The sequence below is a fragment of the Lepidochelys olivacea genome (assembly GCF_965140295.1).
Source record: "Lepidochelys olivacea isolate rLepOli2 genome assembly, chromosome: 2".
Taxonomy (NCBI): Eukaryota; Metazoa; Chordata; order Testudines; family Cheloniidae; genus Lepidochelys; species Lepidochelys olivacea.
The window spans coordinates 50,380,740-50,401,409 of NC_140412.1; the positions used below are offsets into that span (position 1 = coordinate 50,380,740).

At 41.1% G+C, this 20,670-nt stretch overlaps 1 protein-coding gene across 13 annotated transcripts in view; it reads right to left on the bottom strand.

Annotated features, from left to right (window-relative positions):
* RALYL (RALY RNA binding protein like) overlaps positions 1-20,670 on the bottom strand; it is a 625,744-nt gene that overhangs the window by 172,662 nt on the left and 432,412 nt on the right. For 3 of the 13 annotated variants that reach the window (XM_084621326.1, XM_084621325.1, XM_084621324.1), the window contains exon 1: positions 12,163-12,298. The exons of the other annotated variants lie outside the window; for them this stretch is intronic. In XM_084621326.1, coding sequence (XP_084477452.1) covers positions 12,163-12,199 — 37 coding nt within the window. In that variant the 5' untranslated portion in view covers positions 12,200-12,298. Of the gene's footprint in view, positions 1-12,162; positions 12,299-20,670 lie in introns of those variants that run through there. 13 annotated transcript variants of the gene reach the window in all.

Consider the following 20,670-nt stretch of genomic DNA (forward strand, 5'->3'; position numbering starts at 1 on the left):
CCAGGGCTTTGTCAAGCCTGACCTTAAAAACCTCTAAGGAAGGAGATTCTACCACCTCCCTAGGTAATGCATTCCAGTGTTTCACCACCCTCTTAGTGAAAAAGTTTTTCCTAATATCCAATCTAAACCTCCCCCACTGCAACTTGAGACCATTACTCCTCGTTCTGTCATCTGCTACCATTGAGAACAGTCTAGAGCCATTCTCTTTGGAACCCCCTTTCAGGTAGTTGAAAGCAGCTATCAAATCCCCCCTCATTCTTCTCTTCTGCAGACTAAACAATCCCAGCTCCCTCAGCCTCTCCTCATAAGTCATGTGTTCTAGACCCCTAATCATTTTTGTTGCCCTTCACTGGACTCTCTCCAATTTATCCACATCCTTCTTGTAGTGTGGGGCCCAAAACTGGACACAGTACTCCAGATGAGGCCTCACCAATGTCGAATAGAGGGGAACGATCACATCCCTCGATCTGCTCGCTATGCCCCTACTTATACATCCCAAAATGCCATTGGCCTTCTTGGCAACAAGGGCACACTGCTGACTCATATCCAGCTTCTCGTCCACTGTCACCCCTAGGTCCTTTTCCGCAGAACTGCTGCCTAGCCATTCGGTCCCTAGTCTGCAGCTGTGCATTGGATTCTTCCATCCTAAGTGCAGGACCCTGCACTTATCCTTATTGAACCTCATCAGATTTCTTTTGGCCCAATCCTCCAATTTGTCTAGGTCCTTCTGTATCCTATCCCTCCCCTCCAGCGTATCTACCACTCCTCCCAGTTTAGTATCATCCGCAAATTTGCTGAGAGTGCAATCCATACCATCCTCCAGATCATTTATGAAGATATTGAACAAAACCGGCCCCAGGACCGACCCTTGGGGCACTCCACTTGACACCGGCTGCCAAATAGACATGGAGCCATTGATCACTACCCGTTGAGCCCGACAATCTAGCCAGCTTTCTACCCACCTTATAGTGCATTCATCCAGCCCATACTTCCTTAACTTGCTGACAAGAATACTGTGGGAGACCGTGTCAAAAGCTTTGCTAAAGTCAAGAAACAATACATCCACTGCTTTCCCTTCATCCACAGAACCAGTAATCTCATCATAAAAGGCGATTAGATTAGTCAGGCATGACCTTCCCTTGGTGAATCCATGCTGGCTGTTCCTGATCACTTTCCTCTCATGCAAGTGCATCAGGATTGATTCTTTGAGGACCTGCTCCATGATTTTTCCAGGGACTGAGGTGAGGCTGACTGGCCTGTAGTTCCCAGGATCCTCCTTCTTCCCTTTTTTAAAGATGGGCACTACATTAGCCTTTTTCCAGTCATCCGGGACTTCCCCCGTTCGCCACGAGTTTTCAAAGATAATGGCCAATGGCTCTGCAATCACAGCCGCCAATTCCTTCAGCACTCTCGGATGCAACTCGTCCGGCCCCATGGACTTGTGCACGTCCAGCTTTTCTAAATAGTCCCTAACCACCTCTATCTCCACTGAGGACTGGCCATCTCTTCCCCATTTTGTGATGCCCAGCGCAGCAGTCTGGGAGCTGACCTTGTTCGTGAAGACAGAGGCAAAAAAAGCATTGAGTACATTAGCTTTTTCCACATCCTCTGTCACTAGGTTGCCTCCCTCATTCAGTAAGGGGCCCACACTTTCCTTGGCTTTCTTCTTGTTGCCAACATACCTGAAGAAACCCTTCTTGTTACTCTTGACATCTCTCGCTAGCTGCAGCTCCAGGTGCGATTTGGCCCTCCTGATATCATTCCTACATGCCCGAGCAATATTTTTATACTCTTCCCTGGTCATATGTCCAACCTTACACTTCTTGTAAGCTTCTTTTTTATGTTTAAGATCCGCTAGGATTTCACCATTAAGCCAAGCTGGTCGCCTGCCATATTTACTATTCTTTCGACTCATTGGGATGGTTTGTCCCTGTAACCTCAACAGGGATTCCTTGAAATACAGCCAGCTCTCCTGGACTCCTTTCCCCTTCAAGTTAGTCCCCCAGGGGATCCTGGCCATCCGTTCCCTGAGGGAGTCGAAGTCTGCTTTCCTGAAGTCCAGGGTCCGTATCCTGCTGCTTACCTTCCTTCCCTGCGTCAGGATCCTGAACTCAACCAACTCATGGTCACTGCCTCCCAGATTCCCATCCACTTTTGCTTCCCCCACTAATTCTACCTGGTTTGTGAGCAGCAGGTCAAGAAAAGCGCCCCCCCTAGTTGGTTCCTCCAGCACTTGCGCCAGGAAATTGTCCCCTACGCTTTCCAAAAACTTCCTGGATTGTCTATGCACCGCTGTATTGCTCTCCCAGCAGATATCAGGAAAATTAAAGTCACCCATGAGAATCAGGGCATGCGATCTAGTAGCTTCTGTGAGCTGCCGGAAGAAAGCCTCATCTACCTCATCCCCCTGGTCCGGTGGTCTATAGCAGACTCCCACCACTACATCACTCTTGTTGCACACACTTCTAAACTTAATCCAGAGACACTCAGGTTTTTCTACAGTTTCGTACCGGAGCTCTGAGCAGTCATACTGCTCCCTTACATACAGTGCTACTCCCCCACCTTTTCTGCCCTGCCTGTCCTTCCTGAACAGTTTATAACCATCCATGACAGTACTCCAGTCATGTGAGTTATCCCACCAAGTCTCTGTTATTCCAATCGCGTCATAGTTCCTTGACATCACCAGGACCTCCAGTTCTCCCTGCTTGTTTCCAAGGCTTTGTGCATTTGTATATAAGCACTTGAGATAACCTGTTGATTGCCCCTCATTCTCAGTATGAGGCAGGAGCCCTCCCCTCACAGACATTCCTGCCTGAGCTTCCTCCCGGTATCCCGCTTTCCCACTTACCTCAGGGCTTTGGTCTCCTTCCCCCGGTGAACCTAGTTTAAAGCCCTCCTCACTAGGTTAGCCAGCCTGCTGGCAAAGATGCTCTTCCCTCTCTTCGTAAGATGGAGCCCGTCTCTGCCCAGCACTCCTCCTTCATGGAACACCATCCCATGGTCAAAGAATCCAAAGCCTTCTCTCCGACACCACCTGCGTAGCCATTCGTTGACTTCCACGATTCGACGGTCCCTACCCAGGCCTTTTCCTTCCACGGGGAGGATAGACGAGAACACCACTAAGGTATAACAAGGCACCAGGCTGGTTGACAGAAGAGACCATGCTAGCCGTAAAAGTGTATAAATGGGGGAGGCAGCTGATTTGGGGTGAACAAGAGGGGCAGCAGTACAGCAGCGCGTGAATACAGAGGGTGACATGCTACAGGACAAAGTATTGGTAGCACTGGAACACGCTGTGCATTCGAAGGGGAAGTTTACGTAACCTGTCAGCGCGTGTTATCAGCATGAGAATTTCTTCTCTCCCCAGGAAGACAAGGATACTTGGCAGTGGACAGCAAATACACATATTAGTAAGCACGTGCTACCAACACACCTTTAAATCATAATCTAGACTAAGCCATCAATACGATGGTCTTTTGTTACGTCAGCATTTTATATTGCAGCAGGTAATGAGGTGATATACTAGATAATTTGTATTACTCAAAACTCTGCAGTAAGTCTACTTCCCCTGCATGGATGTAATTCCACAACTGGACAATGGAACCTGGGGCCCAAAGGCAAAGTCAGACAAAATGAATTTGACAGGTATCATGGAAGAGGTAGAGCATGTGCCCTGAGGCCAGAACAAACAGAAGAACAGAGAGAAATCTAAGTTTTTTTTTTCCTTCCTCATAAGGTTCAATTACAAACAAAAGTCTGCAGGCGTTAAACAAATCAGAACCTTCCAAAAAATCAGTCCTAATTAGTAGGGCTGTCAAGTGATTAAAAAAATAATAGTGATTAATTGTGTGATTAAAAACATCACAATTAATCACGCTGTTAAACAATAATAGAATACTATTAAATATTTTTGGGTGTTTTGTACATTTTCAAATATGTTGCTTTCAATTACAACACAGAATACAAAGTGTATGGTGCTCAGTTTATATTTTTATTACAAATATTTTCAATGTAAAAATAGTATTTTTCAATTCGCCTCATAAAAGTACTGCAGTGTAATCTCTTTATCATGAAAGTTGAACTTACAAATATAGAATCATGTACAAAAAAACTTGCATTCAAAAATCAATGTAAAACTAGAGCCTGTAAGTCCACTCCGTCCTACTTCTTGTTCAGCCAATCACTCAGACAAACAAGTTTTTTTTAAAAATATGTATGAATATATTTTTGCAGGAAATAATGCTGCCCGCTTCTTGTTTACAATGTCACCTGAAAGTGAGAACAGGTGTTCTCCTGGCATTGTTGTAGCTGTCATCACAAGATATATATGTGCCAAATGTGCTAAAGATTCATGTCCCTTCATGCTTCAGCCACCATTCCAGAGGACATGCATCCATGCTGACAGATTCTGCTTGATAATAATCCAAAGCAGTGTGGACCGATGCATGTTCATTTTCATCATATGACTCTGATTCCACCAAAAGAAGGCTGATTTTCCTTTTTGGTGGTTCAGGTTCTATAGTTTCCACATCAGAGTGTTGCTCTTTTAAGGCTTCTGAAAATATGCTCCACACCTCATCCCTCTCAGATTTTGGAATGCACTTCAGATTCTTAAACCTTGGGTCGAGTGCTGTAGCTATCAGATATCGGAACTTTCTTTGTGTTTTGTCAAATCTGCAGTGAAAGTGTTCTTAAAATGAACAACATGTGCTGGGTCATCATCTGTCATAAACATACAGCTAAGGGTAGCATAAAATCCCTCCTGAGTAGCTGTACTGAATCTTTACCTGTAAGGGGTTAAGAAACTCAAATACCCTGGTTGGCACCTGACCAAAAGGACCAATAAGGAAAGAAGATACTTTCAAATCTGCAGGGGGAGGAGGGGGAGGTTGTTTGTGCTCTCTTTGTTTGTGCCCTCACTGGATGGAGAGAGACCAGGCAGGTAACATATCTCCTGAAAATATACCTGAAATGATCCATCTAAAATTAGAGAAATTGTAAGTAAGGGCAAGGAAGTGCATTAGATTATCTTTTGTTTTAGCTTGTGAATTTTCCCTATTCTAAGAGGTAATTTCATTCCTGTTTTGGGGAATCCTCTGTTTTAAATCTTTTTATTTACCTTGTAAAGTTACCTTTCATCCTGATTTTCCAGGTGTGATTCTTTTACTTTTTTCTTTATAAAGTTTTTAAGAACCTGATTGATTTTCAGTGTCCTAAAGATAAAGGATCTGGTATGTACTTATATTAAAGGCAATTGGTTGGTATATTATTCTCAAGCCTCCCCAGGAAAGGGGGTGAAGAGGCTTGGGGGATATTTTGGGGGGATAGGGCTCCAAGTGACCCTTCCCTGAATTTGTCTCAATCACTTAGTGGCGGCAGCAATACCGTCCAAGGACAAGGAAGGGAATTTGTGCTTTGGGGAAGTTTTTAACCTAAGCTGCTAGAAATAAGATTAGGGGGTCTTTCATGCAGGTCCCCACATCTGTACCCTAGAGTTCAAAGTCGGGAGGAAACCCTGACATCATCCGAGACAGCTATAACATGAAATGGCAGAATGTGGGTAAAACCATAGAGCAGGAGACATACAATTCTCCTCCGAGGAGTTCAGCCAGATATTTAATATTTTTTAACAAGAATCATCAGCATGGAGGCATGTCCTCTGGAATGGTGGCCGAAGCATAAAGAGGCATATGAATCTCTAGTGCATCTGGCACATAAATACCTTTCAATGCTGGCTACAAAAGTGCCATGCGAATACCTGTTCTTACTTTCTAAATAAGAAGTGGGCCACATTATCTCCCGTAAATATGAACAAATTTGTTTGTCTTAGCGATTGGCTGAACAAGAAGTAGGACTGAGTGGACTTGTAAGCTTTAAAGTTTTGCATTGTTTTGTTATGGAGTGCAGTTATGTAACATAATCTACATTTGTAAGTTGCGCTTTCATGATAAAGAGATTGCCCTACAGTATTAGTACGAGGTGAACTGAAAAATACTATTTCTTTTGTCATTTTTACAGTGCAAATATTTGTAACCAAATATAAGGTGAGTATTATACACTTTGTATTCTGTGCTGTAATTGAAATCAATATATTTGAAAATGTAGAAAAACATCCAACTATTTAATACATTTCAATTGGTATTCTATTGTTTAACAGTGCGATTAAAACAGTTATTAATTACAATTTTTTTTAGTTAATCACGTGAGTTAACTGCGATTAATTGACAGCCCTACTAATCAGGTATGACACAAGATAGATAATCTTTTCTTTGCCTGTCACTTGTTCAATTATTCCCCTACAGGATCAGGCCACCTGGAAAGGCCTTCAGTTAAAATGGAGACATGCATAAGGTTGGACACTGTTTGTTTTTCCCAGTAAAGTCAACTGGTATCATGGATATTTCCTGTCAGCCTCTCAGCAATCTTCTCACATCAGCAATTCATCTGTAGGCTCAGCTTCATCATTCTGATTTTACCATTATGGATGACAGTCCATACAGTACGTAGATAATATCCAGGAAGGGAAGACCTCTCACTCTGCAACTGTCAAAGAACAAGGACCTTGAACAAAGACAAGAGAGTCTGGGAAATTGTTTGAATCTTGTACAAAGCTTTAGGCACTAACAGGTGATATGTACAGTGAGCTCATGAAAACACAACACAGATTATATTAGTATTAATCATGAATATTAATTACTGCTTATCACATAACTCTAATTATAACAATAACAGGTCTGCTGGCAAAAGGTATTAGTTCAGTTGGGACCCAATTCCAAGCTCATTTAAATCAGTCAGATGACTCTTACTGACTTTGAGCTTTTGTCATTCATCCCCTGAAACTGCCTGGTATCCAAGGTTGCTGTTATGAACTGAATAAGTGGATATATTTCTAATATTTCAAACCAACTTTTTGGACTTTGCCTGTGTCATGGGGTCATTCACTGGCACCCCCTGCTGGGCATTTCAGGAATTAGCTACATTGAGTGAGCCCTCAGGTGGTGATATCTCTCCCATCCTCACCTCTGCCTGCAGACCCATTATGGCTCCTTCCTCTTGGCATCAGCTTCATGGCACAGCCCTCCAGCCATGTCACCATCCGGTTTCCCCCCCTTCCGGGAGACTTCTCCAACACTCCTCGCAGCAAGTCCACATGAACTGAGACCTGCATGAAAGACCCCCTAAGCTTGGCAGTCCACAGCTGGGCCGCTCCTTCAGCAACTAGTGGGGGTGGCCCAGACCCATCCACTACTCTGGACCCCAGCCCAGGGACCCTGCAAACAGCAGCTTCCTGCTGCCTCATCCTTCCAGCTCACTGTCTCTATTCTCTGGGCCAATTCCATGCAGGCTCTGTTCCTTCTGCTCCTGCCTCCAGCTCCTTTGTCCTCTTCCCTGGGCCTCAAACATGTAAGTCCTGGCAGCCCACCAGGAGCCCTCTCGGAAGCCAGTCTTCTCCCTAGGGCTCCCTGCAGCAGACTTACTTGCTCTTGTCTGCAGCTTCCTTTTATATGGGCCAGCTGGGCCCTGATTGGCTGATCCAGCGGCCGCCCTAACTGTCTGCAGCCACCACCCTAATTGGCTGTTTCCCCTGCAGCCACTCCTTTGGCTGCCTGCTGCTCAGCCTCCCTAAGCTGGTTTTTACCCTACCAGCGCCAGTGCCTGGCATGCGCCCCATCACAGCCTGCTATAGACTCTCACGTTGACATTGCCATTTGTGATGGACATTCCAAGGACAAAGAAAATAAAACTGAAGAAGGCAACAGATAAGTCCCTGACCTCAAACTGCACAATCCTTAAAGTTTGGGTAGGTTATAACTAAGGTATATCTTAACTCCCGATGAACAGCACTGTCTAAGGAGACAGCCGTCTTTATCCCTGCGACAGTCAATCTGACCACTATCCACAGACTCCGAGCATCAGAGTCTTCAAGAAGAAATCCTGCATCTCCCCAAGCAATATGAGAGTAGGTCCACAAAGACCATTCCCATCATTAACAGCAGCTTCAGAGGAGGCTAGTCTAAGATTTAAACTCTGTCCCCCAAAGCACTTATCTTAGATGGAGAAATGGTTACCAACATTTCGGTGTTTATAGTTACTCCTGGGGGCATTCTGTACCAAAAAATTAAATTCTGTGTATAATATTTTAAAATTCTGCAAATTTTATTTGTCAAAATAACTCTACATAGTCACACCAGTTTCAATTATTTTGGTAGTTTATTTCAAAATACCAGTCAGCTAGTATGTCTGTAACAATACAGACAAACATAAAAATGCCCCTGGGAGTAGAGTTAAAGAAACCCCTATGACAACCCAGTTATTGTTTCTCTGCCCCCTCCCTCCAGAGCGCAGCCAGGGGCCAGACACCCACAACCCCTCTCCCCCAGAGCCCACATGTGTACCCCCCAAAGCCAATACACCCAAACTCCCACTTCCCCGAGCCCAACTGCGGGCCACCCCACCAGCCAGATACCTGCAGCATGTCTTCCCCCCTGACCAAGCCCAGCCATGGGGCCCTCCTGGCCCAGATACCAACACCTCCTCCTCCTCAGGGCCCAGCTGCGGGGCACCCTTGGCCCAGATACCTGCATGCTCTTTCTCCCCCTCCCCCCCGAGCCCAGGGATCTAGAGGAAGCAACAGTCTTGAATGAAGTTTCCTGTGCACCACCCTCTCCTTCCGTCAGGGCATGCTGGGAACTGCGGCTGCCAGGAACCCTCTAGCTCCCTCTCCCTCCCCGCAGCAGTGTCTTCTATGTGTGAGCTGGGCTCTGCAGAGTCCAGTGGCCCCTAGTGGCAGCTACCACCACTGCAGCCCATTTCTGTGTGGGAAAGGAAATTCCGCATGCACGTTAATTCCTGCATTAAGTTCTGCATTGTGCAGTGCCACAGAATTCCTGCAGGAGTATGTAGTATAATGGGTCAGATACATCAATATACTCAGTCATCCAGGCAACACAAGTGAGAAAGTGTGAATCTAACCCAGTAGTTATTCAGTATCCTTAGTGTGGTGCAGATAATGCACACTAAACATGTATACATATATATCATACATGCACATATTACCAAATTTTGATATTTAGTGAAATTATGTTACTAGTTTACAGTAGTATTTTGTCTAATTCCCATTAGTTGTAATCTACTTATGAAATGAACAGAATGTGTAATTCACAAAATTATAAACAGTTTCATTCTGTTACGTTGTGTCTCAGACATTCACTCTTACAATTGCATAAACTATGTCATTTTATGCAGTCAGAGTAAAATCCAGAATTAAGATAATATACTGTGATTTTTCATTTGATCTCAACAGGGTTGTTTCCAAAAGTCTGATGTAACAAAATTCAACAACAAAAGCTACCCTAATACAGAATGTCATACTGTTGGGTGGATTAGAATTAAGTAAACAAATGCTGCATCCAAAATGAAGTACAAATAAGCTTAAAAGTAGAGTTATAGACAAGTGCCAGAGGTAAAACAGCTGCACCTTGCAAATGGCTCCATTTTTCTGTCTCCCTTTCTGAATAAGAGTGCTCTCAAATTGTTTGTAGCAAACAATTTTTGTATGATTGCACTCTTTTTCGTACTTTCAGAAGCTTTTGACAAAGCAATGCTGAAAATTATGTGCACCATTTAGCAGACAGAGAAGCCGGAATTAATGAATAAGAAAGCCCCAAAGCTCACTTGCCTTTTGTGCCAGATGTTCAAAACATTTTCATAAGAAAATGCCAACAGTTTTTTCCAATTTATGCTCAGAATAGACTAATACATCTCATTACTGTCTTTTTAGTGCTACCAAAATTGGCTTCAAGAATAACATCTGTGTTTTGCTTGCTTGAAAGTGTTCTCCAAGAAAAACTGATAGGAGAAGTCAAGGATTAAATGTCCTATGTAACCTAGTTAGTACTGATATCCCCCTGTGATATTTCAAAACAATTATTTATATGCATTGTAACCTTCAAATAGCTTTTGAGTTGTAAGATTAGGGAAAGTATCAGAAAATCTCCCAAATTACACACACACACACACACACACACACACACACACACACACACACACACACACAGTATCTCTGCTAAGATTTTATATTGACATTTTGCAGATTCTAATTAAATATAAGGTATTAAAAATTGCCTGCTATAATAAAGCAGATGTTTGGCATAATGGAAACAGTTATAACAGCAGTTTATTAGCATTTATTAAAATTACAAACCAACTATTACTTTAGTTTTTCAGCAAAATCATTCCAACAGCCATCGTTGTAATTATACTTCTGATTCCTCTCATTTGCAATTCAAAATTTCCTCCTATTGGTAAATCAGACTTTCCTTCATCGAAAACAAATCTGACTACACTTCATAAAAATATCCTTTCTTGGGTCTCATACAATGTTTCCATGAATACCTTGGAATATTTTCCTCCCCGTCCCTAAACTACCTCCCTATTTTTGACTGTGCCCATAGAAAAATGAAAACTTGGCCACTCACACCGATACATTCACATGTGCACTGAAATTAAACAGGAGCACAAGGGAACACAAGACAATAACTTTGGCAACAGAAGGACTTCTCACCTGTTACTGTTGGAGTTTGCACCAGTCTTTACATAATAACTAAACTGAAACCATCATTGCTGTTCCACAGCAAAAATTAAACAATGTCAAAGAAAAGAGATTTGTCAGACACTCATTCTGTTCCTTGCATCCACTACTTTTCTTCCTTTAATGTAATCATCTACTTTTTAAAAATTTGTCATAGAATATATACCTGTTCAAGCTACGAAGAAGGGAGAGCTGAATGAATGAAAAGATTCATTTTGTTAAAAAATAATCCTATGTTGCCATTCGTACAGTGTTGTAAAATGCCAAGGTTCATCTGACATATTTGGAGGCTTTGCATTTGCATGAAAGTGCTTCTGATCTTGTGATAAACATATTTGTGTTTAACTGGCACACTAAATAAGAGAGAAAAGAATCCGGAAACTATGTTATGGTTGCAGTAAACCAAATTCAGTTATACACAGTGGGTTATCTATTTTGTTGCTTGTGAAGTTACCAGGACAAAGTTTAAGGTGGGTCTTTTCATGTGAATGTGAAAAGGGGGAGATGGATCTCTATGTCAGAGGTTTTAGAAGCCACAGACAGGTGTCTCACTGAAACTTTTTTTACATGCAGTGTATCACTTTGGCTATGGGATACAAGAAAAACTACGCAAGACCCATACAGAGCTTCATCTCTGAGAGCCAAAAACCGGCATTCAGTGGAAAAACTGGAAAGAGCCCTAAACGCTTAAGAGTAACAATGCTCCTGTTAGAACAGCCTCCATATTTGCTTTAATTTTGGTTGCTGCTTTTCCTACACTCCCTCCACACAGGTTTTCTAAATGGAATATCTCCCTCCCAAGCCCCAAACTACCTCCCCACCTATTTTTTTGTCTCACTTTACTTGTACTTTCAGTAGTACATACTTTACAGCCTGACCCATGACATCACATTTTGATTTGGCTCGACTCCTCCAGAACATTATGCAAAGGTGTCTAATATTGTTACTAAAATTGCTTAGCTAATGCCATATTTTAAGACACCAAACAGGCTCTTGGAAGTGGAAAATTTGGCCTTTAGCATGCTGATGAGAATTCAGAATATTTTTACTTTTAAACATATTACTTATGACTCCGCCAATAGTATGTGTCGTTTAAACTACAGTAGCTTCTTCCCACAGAACTGTAATTGTGGAAAATGACTACTTTTGAAGTTTAGCACCTCTAACCTCCCAAATCTACAAAAAGAATTTTCACAAGGTGAGAATGTGCTAACCCTGTCAAGGTGAAGGATATAACTATCGAATCATTGTGCCCTGAATAAAGGACACTGGGGCTAGACTCAACTTACATTTAATCTCTCTTTGTTGATTTTATAAAGCAGTCACTTACTGAGGGTTTCCATAGTAACAAGAGAGCTAATTTTTTAATTTTTAAGATCCTTCATCCACTTAACAAATAGATACTGTAGCCTAAAGAGTGGCAAATACCACTCTTGCTGTTCTGGTGTTATTTAACTACTGTGGGAAAAAGTAATATATAGTTTTCAATAACATTGGAGGGTTTTTTCCTCTCCCCTCAATGGTCAGATATATATATATATAAAAAAAAAAAGAGTTCAGGTTTTACTTACATCTTTGGTTTCTGCGTTTGCTCTTGTACATAGTCATTGTGAAGAAATTCCACCCTCTAAGAAGTAACTGCCTTGAACACAGACACAAAAGAAAGGAGATTGTGCTTCTGCTTTGCAGTGAGACAGTTGCTCACTGACAGAAGGTAACCAGCAATGTCTCAGTGAAAGCCAGGGTAATACCATTTTTGTAAAATCCCGGGGAGATGCTACTGGCTCAAACTATTTTCTCTAACATGAACCCTAGAGAGCAAATGAATTTCTTCCTTTATTTTCCCTAACATTAGGGAACTTCAAATACAATCCATACAGGGTAAGGGGTCATACTAAGCCATGCTGCATTAAGAATGCAGTAATTTGTGATTTAATAGTTTGACAAGAAAGATTCTGTGAAATAGGAGAGGTACATGGAAAATATCTTGCATAAGTACCTGTATGCATAATTAAAAACTAACTTTTCATTGAGAGGCTGCAAAATATGTATGTAAAGGCATTAGAAATATTATACACCCAAACTTCAATTGCTGACTCAGCAAAACAAAAAAATTTTTGCTTTAGGAATATGGACTACAAAACTGGGCCCTTCATGAATACAAATAAGTTTTGTAAGAGTTACTATGCTAACCAAATATATACGATCAGAATCTAAAAATCCCACCTTGCTTTGGGTATTTATTTCTGAATTATTTTCTCATAGACTTTAAGGCCAGAACGGACCATTATGATCAACTACTCTGACCTCCTGCACATTGCAGACCACAGAACCTCACTCACCCCATCCTGAGCCATCTTTTGTAGGTGACAAATCTGAGGAATTGTCACAGATTGAAGTATCACTAGAGGAGGTTTTGGAATTAATTGAGAAATTTAACAGTAACAAGTCACCGGGACCAGATGGCATTCACCCAAGAATTCTGAAAGAACTCAAATGTGAAATTGTGGAACTCTTAACTATGGTTTGTAACCTGTCCTTTAAATCAACTACTGTACCCAGTGACTGGAAGATAGCTAATATAACGTCAATATTTAAGAAGGGCTCTAGAGGTGATCCTGGCATTTACAGACCGGTAAGTACCGGGCAAATTAGTTGAAACAATAGTAAAGAATAAAATTGTCAGACACATAGAAAAACAAATTGTTGGGCAAAAGTCAACATGGTTTCTGTAAAGGGAGATCATGTCTTACTAATCTATTAGAGTTCTTTGAAGGGGTCACCAAACATGGACTAGGGACATAATGCACTTAGATTTCCAGAAAGCCTTTGACAAGGTCCCTCACCAAAGACTCTTCTGTGAATTAAGTTGTCATGGGATAAGAGGGAAGATCCTTTCATGGATTGAGAACTGGTTAGAAAACAGGGAACAAAGGGTAGGAATAGATGGTAAATTTTCAGAATGGAGAGGGATAACTAGTGGTGTTCCCCAAGGGTCAGTTCTAGGACCAATCCTATTCAACTTATTCATAAATTATCTGGAGAAAGGGGTAAACAGTGAGGTGGCAAAGTTTGCAGATGATACAAAGTTTGCAGATGATGCAGATAAACTGCTCAAGTTAGTTAAGACCAAAGCAGATTGTGAAGAACCTCAAAAAAAGATCTCACCAAATTAAGTGATTGGGCAACAAAATGGCAAATGAAATTTAATGTGGATAAATGTAAAGTAATGCACATTGAAAAAAATTACCCCAACAATACATACAATATGATGGGGGCTAATTTAGCTACAACGAATCAGGAGAAAGATCTTAGAGTCATTGTGGATAGTTCTCTGAAGACGTCCTCGCAGTGTGCAGCGCAGTCAAAAAAGCAAACAGGATGTTAGGAATCATTAAAAAAAGATACAGAATAAGACGGAGAACATCTTATTGCCCTTAGATAAATCCATGGTACGCCCACATCTTGAATACTGTGTACAGATGTGGTCTCCTCATTAAAAAAAGATATAGTGGCATTAGAAAAGGTTCAGAGAAGGGAAACTAAAATGATTAGGGGTTTGGAACGGGTCCCATATGAGGAGAGATTAAAGAGACTAGGACTTTTCAGCTTGGAAAAGAGGAGACTAAAGGGGGATATGATAGAGGTATATAAAATCACGAGTGGTGTGGAGAAAGTGAATAAGGAAAAGATATTTACTTGTTCCCATAATATAAGAACTAGGGGCCACCAGATGAAATGGGCAAATTTGTTTTATTTTAAAACAAATAAAAGGAAGTTCTTCTTCACTCAGCACACAGTCAACCTGTGGAACTCCTTGTCTGAGGAGGTTGTGAAGGCTAGGACTATAAAAGGGTTTAAAAGAGAATTGGATAAATTCATGGAGGTTAAGTCCATTAATGGCTATTAGCCAGGATGGGTAAGGAATGGTGTCTCTAGCCTCTGTTTGTCAGAGGGTGGAGATGGATGGCAGGAGAGAGATCACTTATCTTATGTAATACACCTATAAGTGCTGGCTGAGTTATTGATTTAAAGACTTCAAGTTATAGACCACCATTTACTTTCGCTTAAACCGGCAAGTGACCTGTGCCCTTTGCTGCAGAGGAAGATGAAAACCCCACAGGGTCTCTGTCAATCTGACCTGCAGGAAAATTCCTGGTGAACAGTTGGACCCTGAGCATGTCAACAAGAGCCACCAGTCAGACACCTGGAAAAGAATTCTCTGTTGTGACCCAGAGCCCTCCCTATCTGTGCCCCATCTCCAGCTAATGGAAATATTTGCTGCTAGCACTCACAGATTGGCTACATGCCATTGTAGGCAGTTTCATCATACCATCCCCGATATAAACTTATCCAGTTCAGTCTTGAAGCCAGTTAGGTTTTTTGCCCCCCACTGCTTCCCTTGGAAGGCTGTTCCAGAACTTCACTCCTCTCTAATGGTTAGAAACCTACATCTAATTTCAAGTCTAAATGTGTTAATGGCCAGTTTATAGCCATTTGTTCTTGTCTCAGCATTGGTTAACTTAAATAACTCCTCTCCTTCCCTGGTGTTTATCCCTATGATGTATTTCTAGAGAACAATCATATTTCACCTCAGCCTTCATTTGGTTAGGCTAAACAAGCCAAACTCCTTGAGTCTCCTCTAGTAAGGTAGGTTTTCCATTCCTCTGACCATCCTAGTAGCCTATCTCTGCAGCTGCTTCAGTTTGAATTCATCTTTCGTAAACATGGGAGACCAGAACTGCACACAGTATTCTAGATGAGGTTGCACCAGTGCCTTGTATAATGGTACTAACACTTCCTCTCTACTGGAAATAACTTGCCTGATGCATCCCAGGATTGCATTAGCCTTTTCACAGCCACCTCACATTGGCAGCTCATAGTCATTGTGTGATCCACCAATATACACAGGTCTTTCTCCTCCTGTGTTGCTTCCAACTGATATGTCCCCAGCTTATAACAAAAATTCTTGTTGTTAGTCCTTAAGTGAATGACCTTGCACTTCGCACTATTAAATTTAATCCCATTTCTATTATTCCAGATTTCAAGGTCCTCCAGATCTTCTTGTATGATATTCCAGTCCTCTTCTATATTGGCAATACCTCCCAATACTGTGTCATCTGCACATTTTATTAGCATACACTCACTTTTTGAGCCAAGGTAATGTATGAAAATATTAAATAGGACTGGTCCCAAGACTGATCTCTGAGGAACTCCACCAGTAACCTCCCTCCAGCCTGACAGTTCACCTTTCAGTATGACCCACTGTAGTCTCCCCTTTAACCAGTCCCTTACCGATCTTTTGATTCTCATATTTATCCCCAACTTCTCCAATTTAACTAATAATTAGATCTACTGCATTTACTTTGTCTAAAAAAGTCAGTTATCTTCTCAAAGGAAGTGATCAGGTTGGTCTGCAATGATCTACCTTTTCTAACACTATTTTGTATTTTATCCCACTTGCCATTTACCTCTATGTCCTTAACTACTACTACTTTCAAAATTTGTCCACAACCTTGCATACAATTGAGATCAAACTAATGGGCCTTTAGTTTCCTGGATTACTTTTTTTCCCTTTTGTAAAATATGTATCTTATTAGCAATTCTCTAGTCATAGGGTACAACCCCCGAATTTACAGATTCATTAAAAATCCTTGTTATTGGGCTTAATTTCATGTGCAAGTTTCTTTAATATTATTGGATGGAGATTATCCAGGTCCCCAGGATTTGGTTCCATTGAGCTGTCTGAGTTTGACTTCCACCTCAGATGTGGCAATTTCTACTTCCATATCCTCATTTCCATCAACCATCCTACCACTACCCAAAGCGCCTCATTACCCTTATTAAAAACTGAGGACAAGTATTTGTTTAGGTGTTGGGCAATGTCTAGATTACCTTTAAACTCCACTCCATCCTCAGTGTTTAGTGGTCCCACTTCTTCTTTCCTTGTTTTCTTTTTATTTATATAGTGATAGAACCTTTTAGTACTGGTTTTAATTTCCTTTGCAAGGTCCAACTCTGCTTGGCTTTTGGCAGTTTTCAATTTTTCCCTATGCTGTTTGACCTCCAAGAGGTTGATCCTTCCCATCTTCCATTCCTTATAGGACTTCTGCTTTCTCTTAGTAGCTTGTTTGAGATGCTTGCTCATCCAGTTTGTTCTGCACCTCTTCCCCATGATATTTTCCCCCTTGCTTGGGATGCAGGCTTCAAATTGCTTGTCAGCTTGGACTAAAAGTAATTCCAAGCCTCCTCCACACTCAGATCCTTGAGTTCTTCAGTCCAGTCCACTTCCATAACTAATTCCCTTAATTTTTTAAAATTTGCCCTTTTGAAATCAAGAACCCTAGTTACAGACCTAGCTTTGTTTATCCTTCCATTTCATTTAAACTAAATTAGCTCATGATCACTCGAACCATGTCCTCTACAACCAGTTCTTCTATCAGGTTCTAACTACTTACCAATACTCAATCTTAAATGCTATCGGCTCTTGTTGGTTCAGTGACTATTTGGTGAAGAAATCTGTCAGCTATCCCATTCCAGAATATCTGGACCCCACATTATTAGTAGCACTTGTCCTCCATTCTAGATCTGGGAAATTAAAGTCTCCCATAATCACACAATTCCCAGTAGTATTTATTTCATTAAAATATTAGTGAAATCAAATATCCAAATCAGATCCTTGGGGGGTCTGTAGCAAACCCCAAGTGCTATCCCAGTAGAGTCTCTGCTACCTTTCTTACCTAAAGAGATTTTGACCCAAAACAGGTTCTGTTTTATCCATTCCCTCACTTCTTATTTATTTACAGTCTACCTCATCATTAAGATACAATACAATGCCACTACCACTCAAACTCCCCTGTTTTCTCCTCTGTTTGGTGGCTCCTGTGCTGCTGGTTGGCTGCTTTCAAAGATATCTATTTGGAAAAAGCTCTTTAAGTAGATAGTCACATTGACCTCCATTTTTAATAAGAGGCTTTGTCTTAATTTCTTCACTATCTTCTAACATGATGATCATATGGAGCTAGGGAAGGGAGGAAGAAGCACTATATGATATTTTAAACGTATGGTATATTTGCCAAAAGTTCAGGCATTTTCCTAATAGGAGAACTTGGCTTCAAAAATCATACTTTTCCAGACAGATGAGACATGATCATTGCTGCCAGAGAGGCAACACAATGGGAGTGATTATGTGCTTTGGAAGTAGACATGCATTCTGCTTTGGAGTTCACACATAAGTAATCCTTTCTTCAACATAATCCTTGACTTCAATGGGATTACTCACATGAGTAAGGGGTTCCAGGATCAAGCCCTTGATGGTTTGAGACAATGATCCTAATATCACAAATGAAAAGACATCAAGGAGTTGAAGATAGAGAATGCTATCAGCAAAAATGATGTGCTGTCACGAGACACAGAGGGCCTAAGACAGTTTACAAAACTCCAAGCATACCACTACAGCTTCACAAATGTTGTTAAAAACAAATGATTTTAGCCAAATGAATCAACAGTAGATCTCTGAACTATTCAAAGAAATCCAAATCCAACTTAAAATATCATGGTCGAATTTTCAAACAGAAGTACCTAAAGTTTATCCTTATTTTGGTAAATAAACATGGCTTCCAAAAGTGGTGACCATAACTAACATCCATTTTCTAAAAATATTGGCCTATAATATTTTTTTCTTATTTTCTGCTCAATGAAAACAAAAATACTTAAAATATAAACCCACCTATGTGAGACTATATTGATGCCTATAATTTTACTTTCCTTACTACTTTCCATTACACTCAATGCTTTGTTAATATCTCCAATAAAAACATTTTAGAGTTTCTTGTGGTATTCCGCTAACATTTTTCTTTTCCCATTCTTTTCTTTAATATTTCACTAATCACAATGTGAGAGAACTCTATCGATTGAGGAAATTCTGGGTGAAGTCCTAGCTCTGCTGAATTCACTGTCAAAAGATCCATTGACTTCCTCTCGTCTATGCCTAAAAACATTGCACAAGAGAATTGCTAAGCTTGTTAGTCATGTCCTAGGCCTATCAATTTTGACCCAGACAGTCTGGCTTTTGATTCTTCTATTTTCTTCTCTGTTGGGACCTGACCAAAAGTGTACTTTAGATTTTAGCTTTCAGTGTTGGACTAAGATACATCTTACTACAGGAGGTGAGACAGGAGAATTCTGGGAGAGCTTCTTGACAGAGCTGCAAAGCAAAATGGCAGAAAGCAGGTAATGCATGTACTTACTGGCATCTGATAACTTGGCATCATTAAGGAGGTAAAGGGAATTAAAGAGAGATCTACATACCCTCATCCCCACACACACCCTGTTGTTCAGAATTTGCACCAGTGTGACTGAGGATAAAATTTGGCCCCGATAAAAGAAAATGAAAGCAACGGATAATAATCTCTCATGTTTATGTAGCAGTTTTCATCTGTGGGGATCTCAAAGTGCTCCACAAAGTGCATATGGTACAACTGAAGTGCAGTCATATCTGTTGTGATGGTTAGCAGCAAGGTAGAAAACTATCAAGCACCGTAATAAAAACTTGATGGTAGAGTCTATGATGGAATGAATATTGTAACTTTTGCTTTGGCAGGTAGAAAGGTCTGTAAATTGTAAATCAGTAGCAAATGACTTATTCTTAACTCTTTCGTTTGTTTTTGGTGTTCCAAAAATTTTGTGTTTATTCTTTCTAATCTTAGATCTGTCTCTTCGCTAACCCTACTAAATTCTTGGTAAGTTTGTTCTTGACAGAGGAAAGGTAGATGAGGTAATTGGACCAACTTCTGTTGGTGAAAGGGACGAGCTTATTGACCTTCGCAGAGCTCCTCAGGTCTGGAGAAAGTAACCAGTGCTGCATATAGATGGTATGCTTGTGGGGAAATAGGTCATATAGCAGCTCACTATCATAACACTGAGGACTGCATATAGTTTAATCTGGGTAATAGTGAGTGTCTATGTGGCATAATCAACCTCATAGGGGTCGCTATGACTCCACATATATATACACGGGCAGTTAAAATGTATGGTATAGAGACCATTGCTTTAGTAGACTCAGGAAGTGCACTCATGCTGGTGTCTGTGAAACTAGTAGGGTGGAACCAGTCATTTCAAGCTAAATGTACAGGAGTAACCTGCATATATGAGACAGTTAATTACTACTCTGCCATTTCCGAAAAATAGAGGTTCAGGGAAGCACCACAAGGGTGACAGTGGGAGTAATTCCTAAACTTCTGTTCCCCATGCTCATAGATGAGACTTCCAGGGTTTGGAAATCTACTCCTGGTGAAAGAATTGGTGGAAAACCAGTAATCTGGGGACCAATATCCTGGCTCTAGTAAATAGCACTCCTCTAATTCTCTCTGAATTAGCTCAACAACTGGTAAATCTCAGAAAACTAAATGAGAAAGAGGGTAGACAAAAGATTGGGGACCTAAATCTTGGCCCAGAATCAAAAGTTGTGTGGCTGGTCTCCTCCAGCAGGCAGTGAGGCAAACTTGAGGTGGGGGAAAGTTCCACAGAGAAAAACCCTGGGGGTAAAACTGAAATAAATCTCCTTGAGTTTGGATATATTGGACCCTCCTAAGAATTTTATGCAAGACCAGACCATTGATTCTCCATACCAAAATATTAGAACAGTAGTAGTCAAGATAAATGAGATCCCAGCAGAGGGGAAAACCAAAGCTCCAGGGCTTTACTTTGTTATAAAAAAAGGACCTCTTACATAGACTGATCCAGCTCAGGAGCAAGAACTGGAGCAGCTTCTAGTACTCCACGGACATAGAAAGGCAGCATTAAATCTGGTCCATAGTCATTTGTTTGGGGGACATTTGGGGGTCCACAAAACACTAGATAGATTCTTACAAAGGTTCTTTTGGCTGGGAAAATGTATGGAGACTGGATTCTATTGCATCTCCTGCTCTGACTGCCAATTGCACAGTCCACAACCTCAGTTAAGGGTCCCTTTAATAGCCATTATCAGAGACTCATTTGACAAGACAGAAATGGACCTGATAGGAGAAGTCAGTCCGAGGTCAGAAGTCAGTCCACTGGAGAAGTCAGTCTGAGGTCAA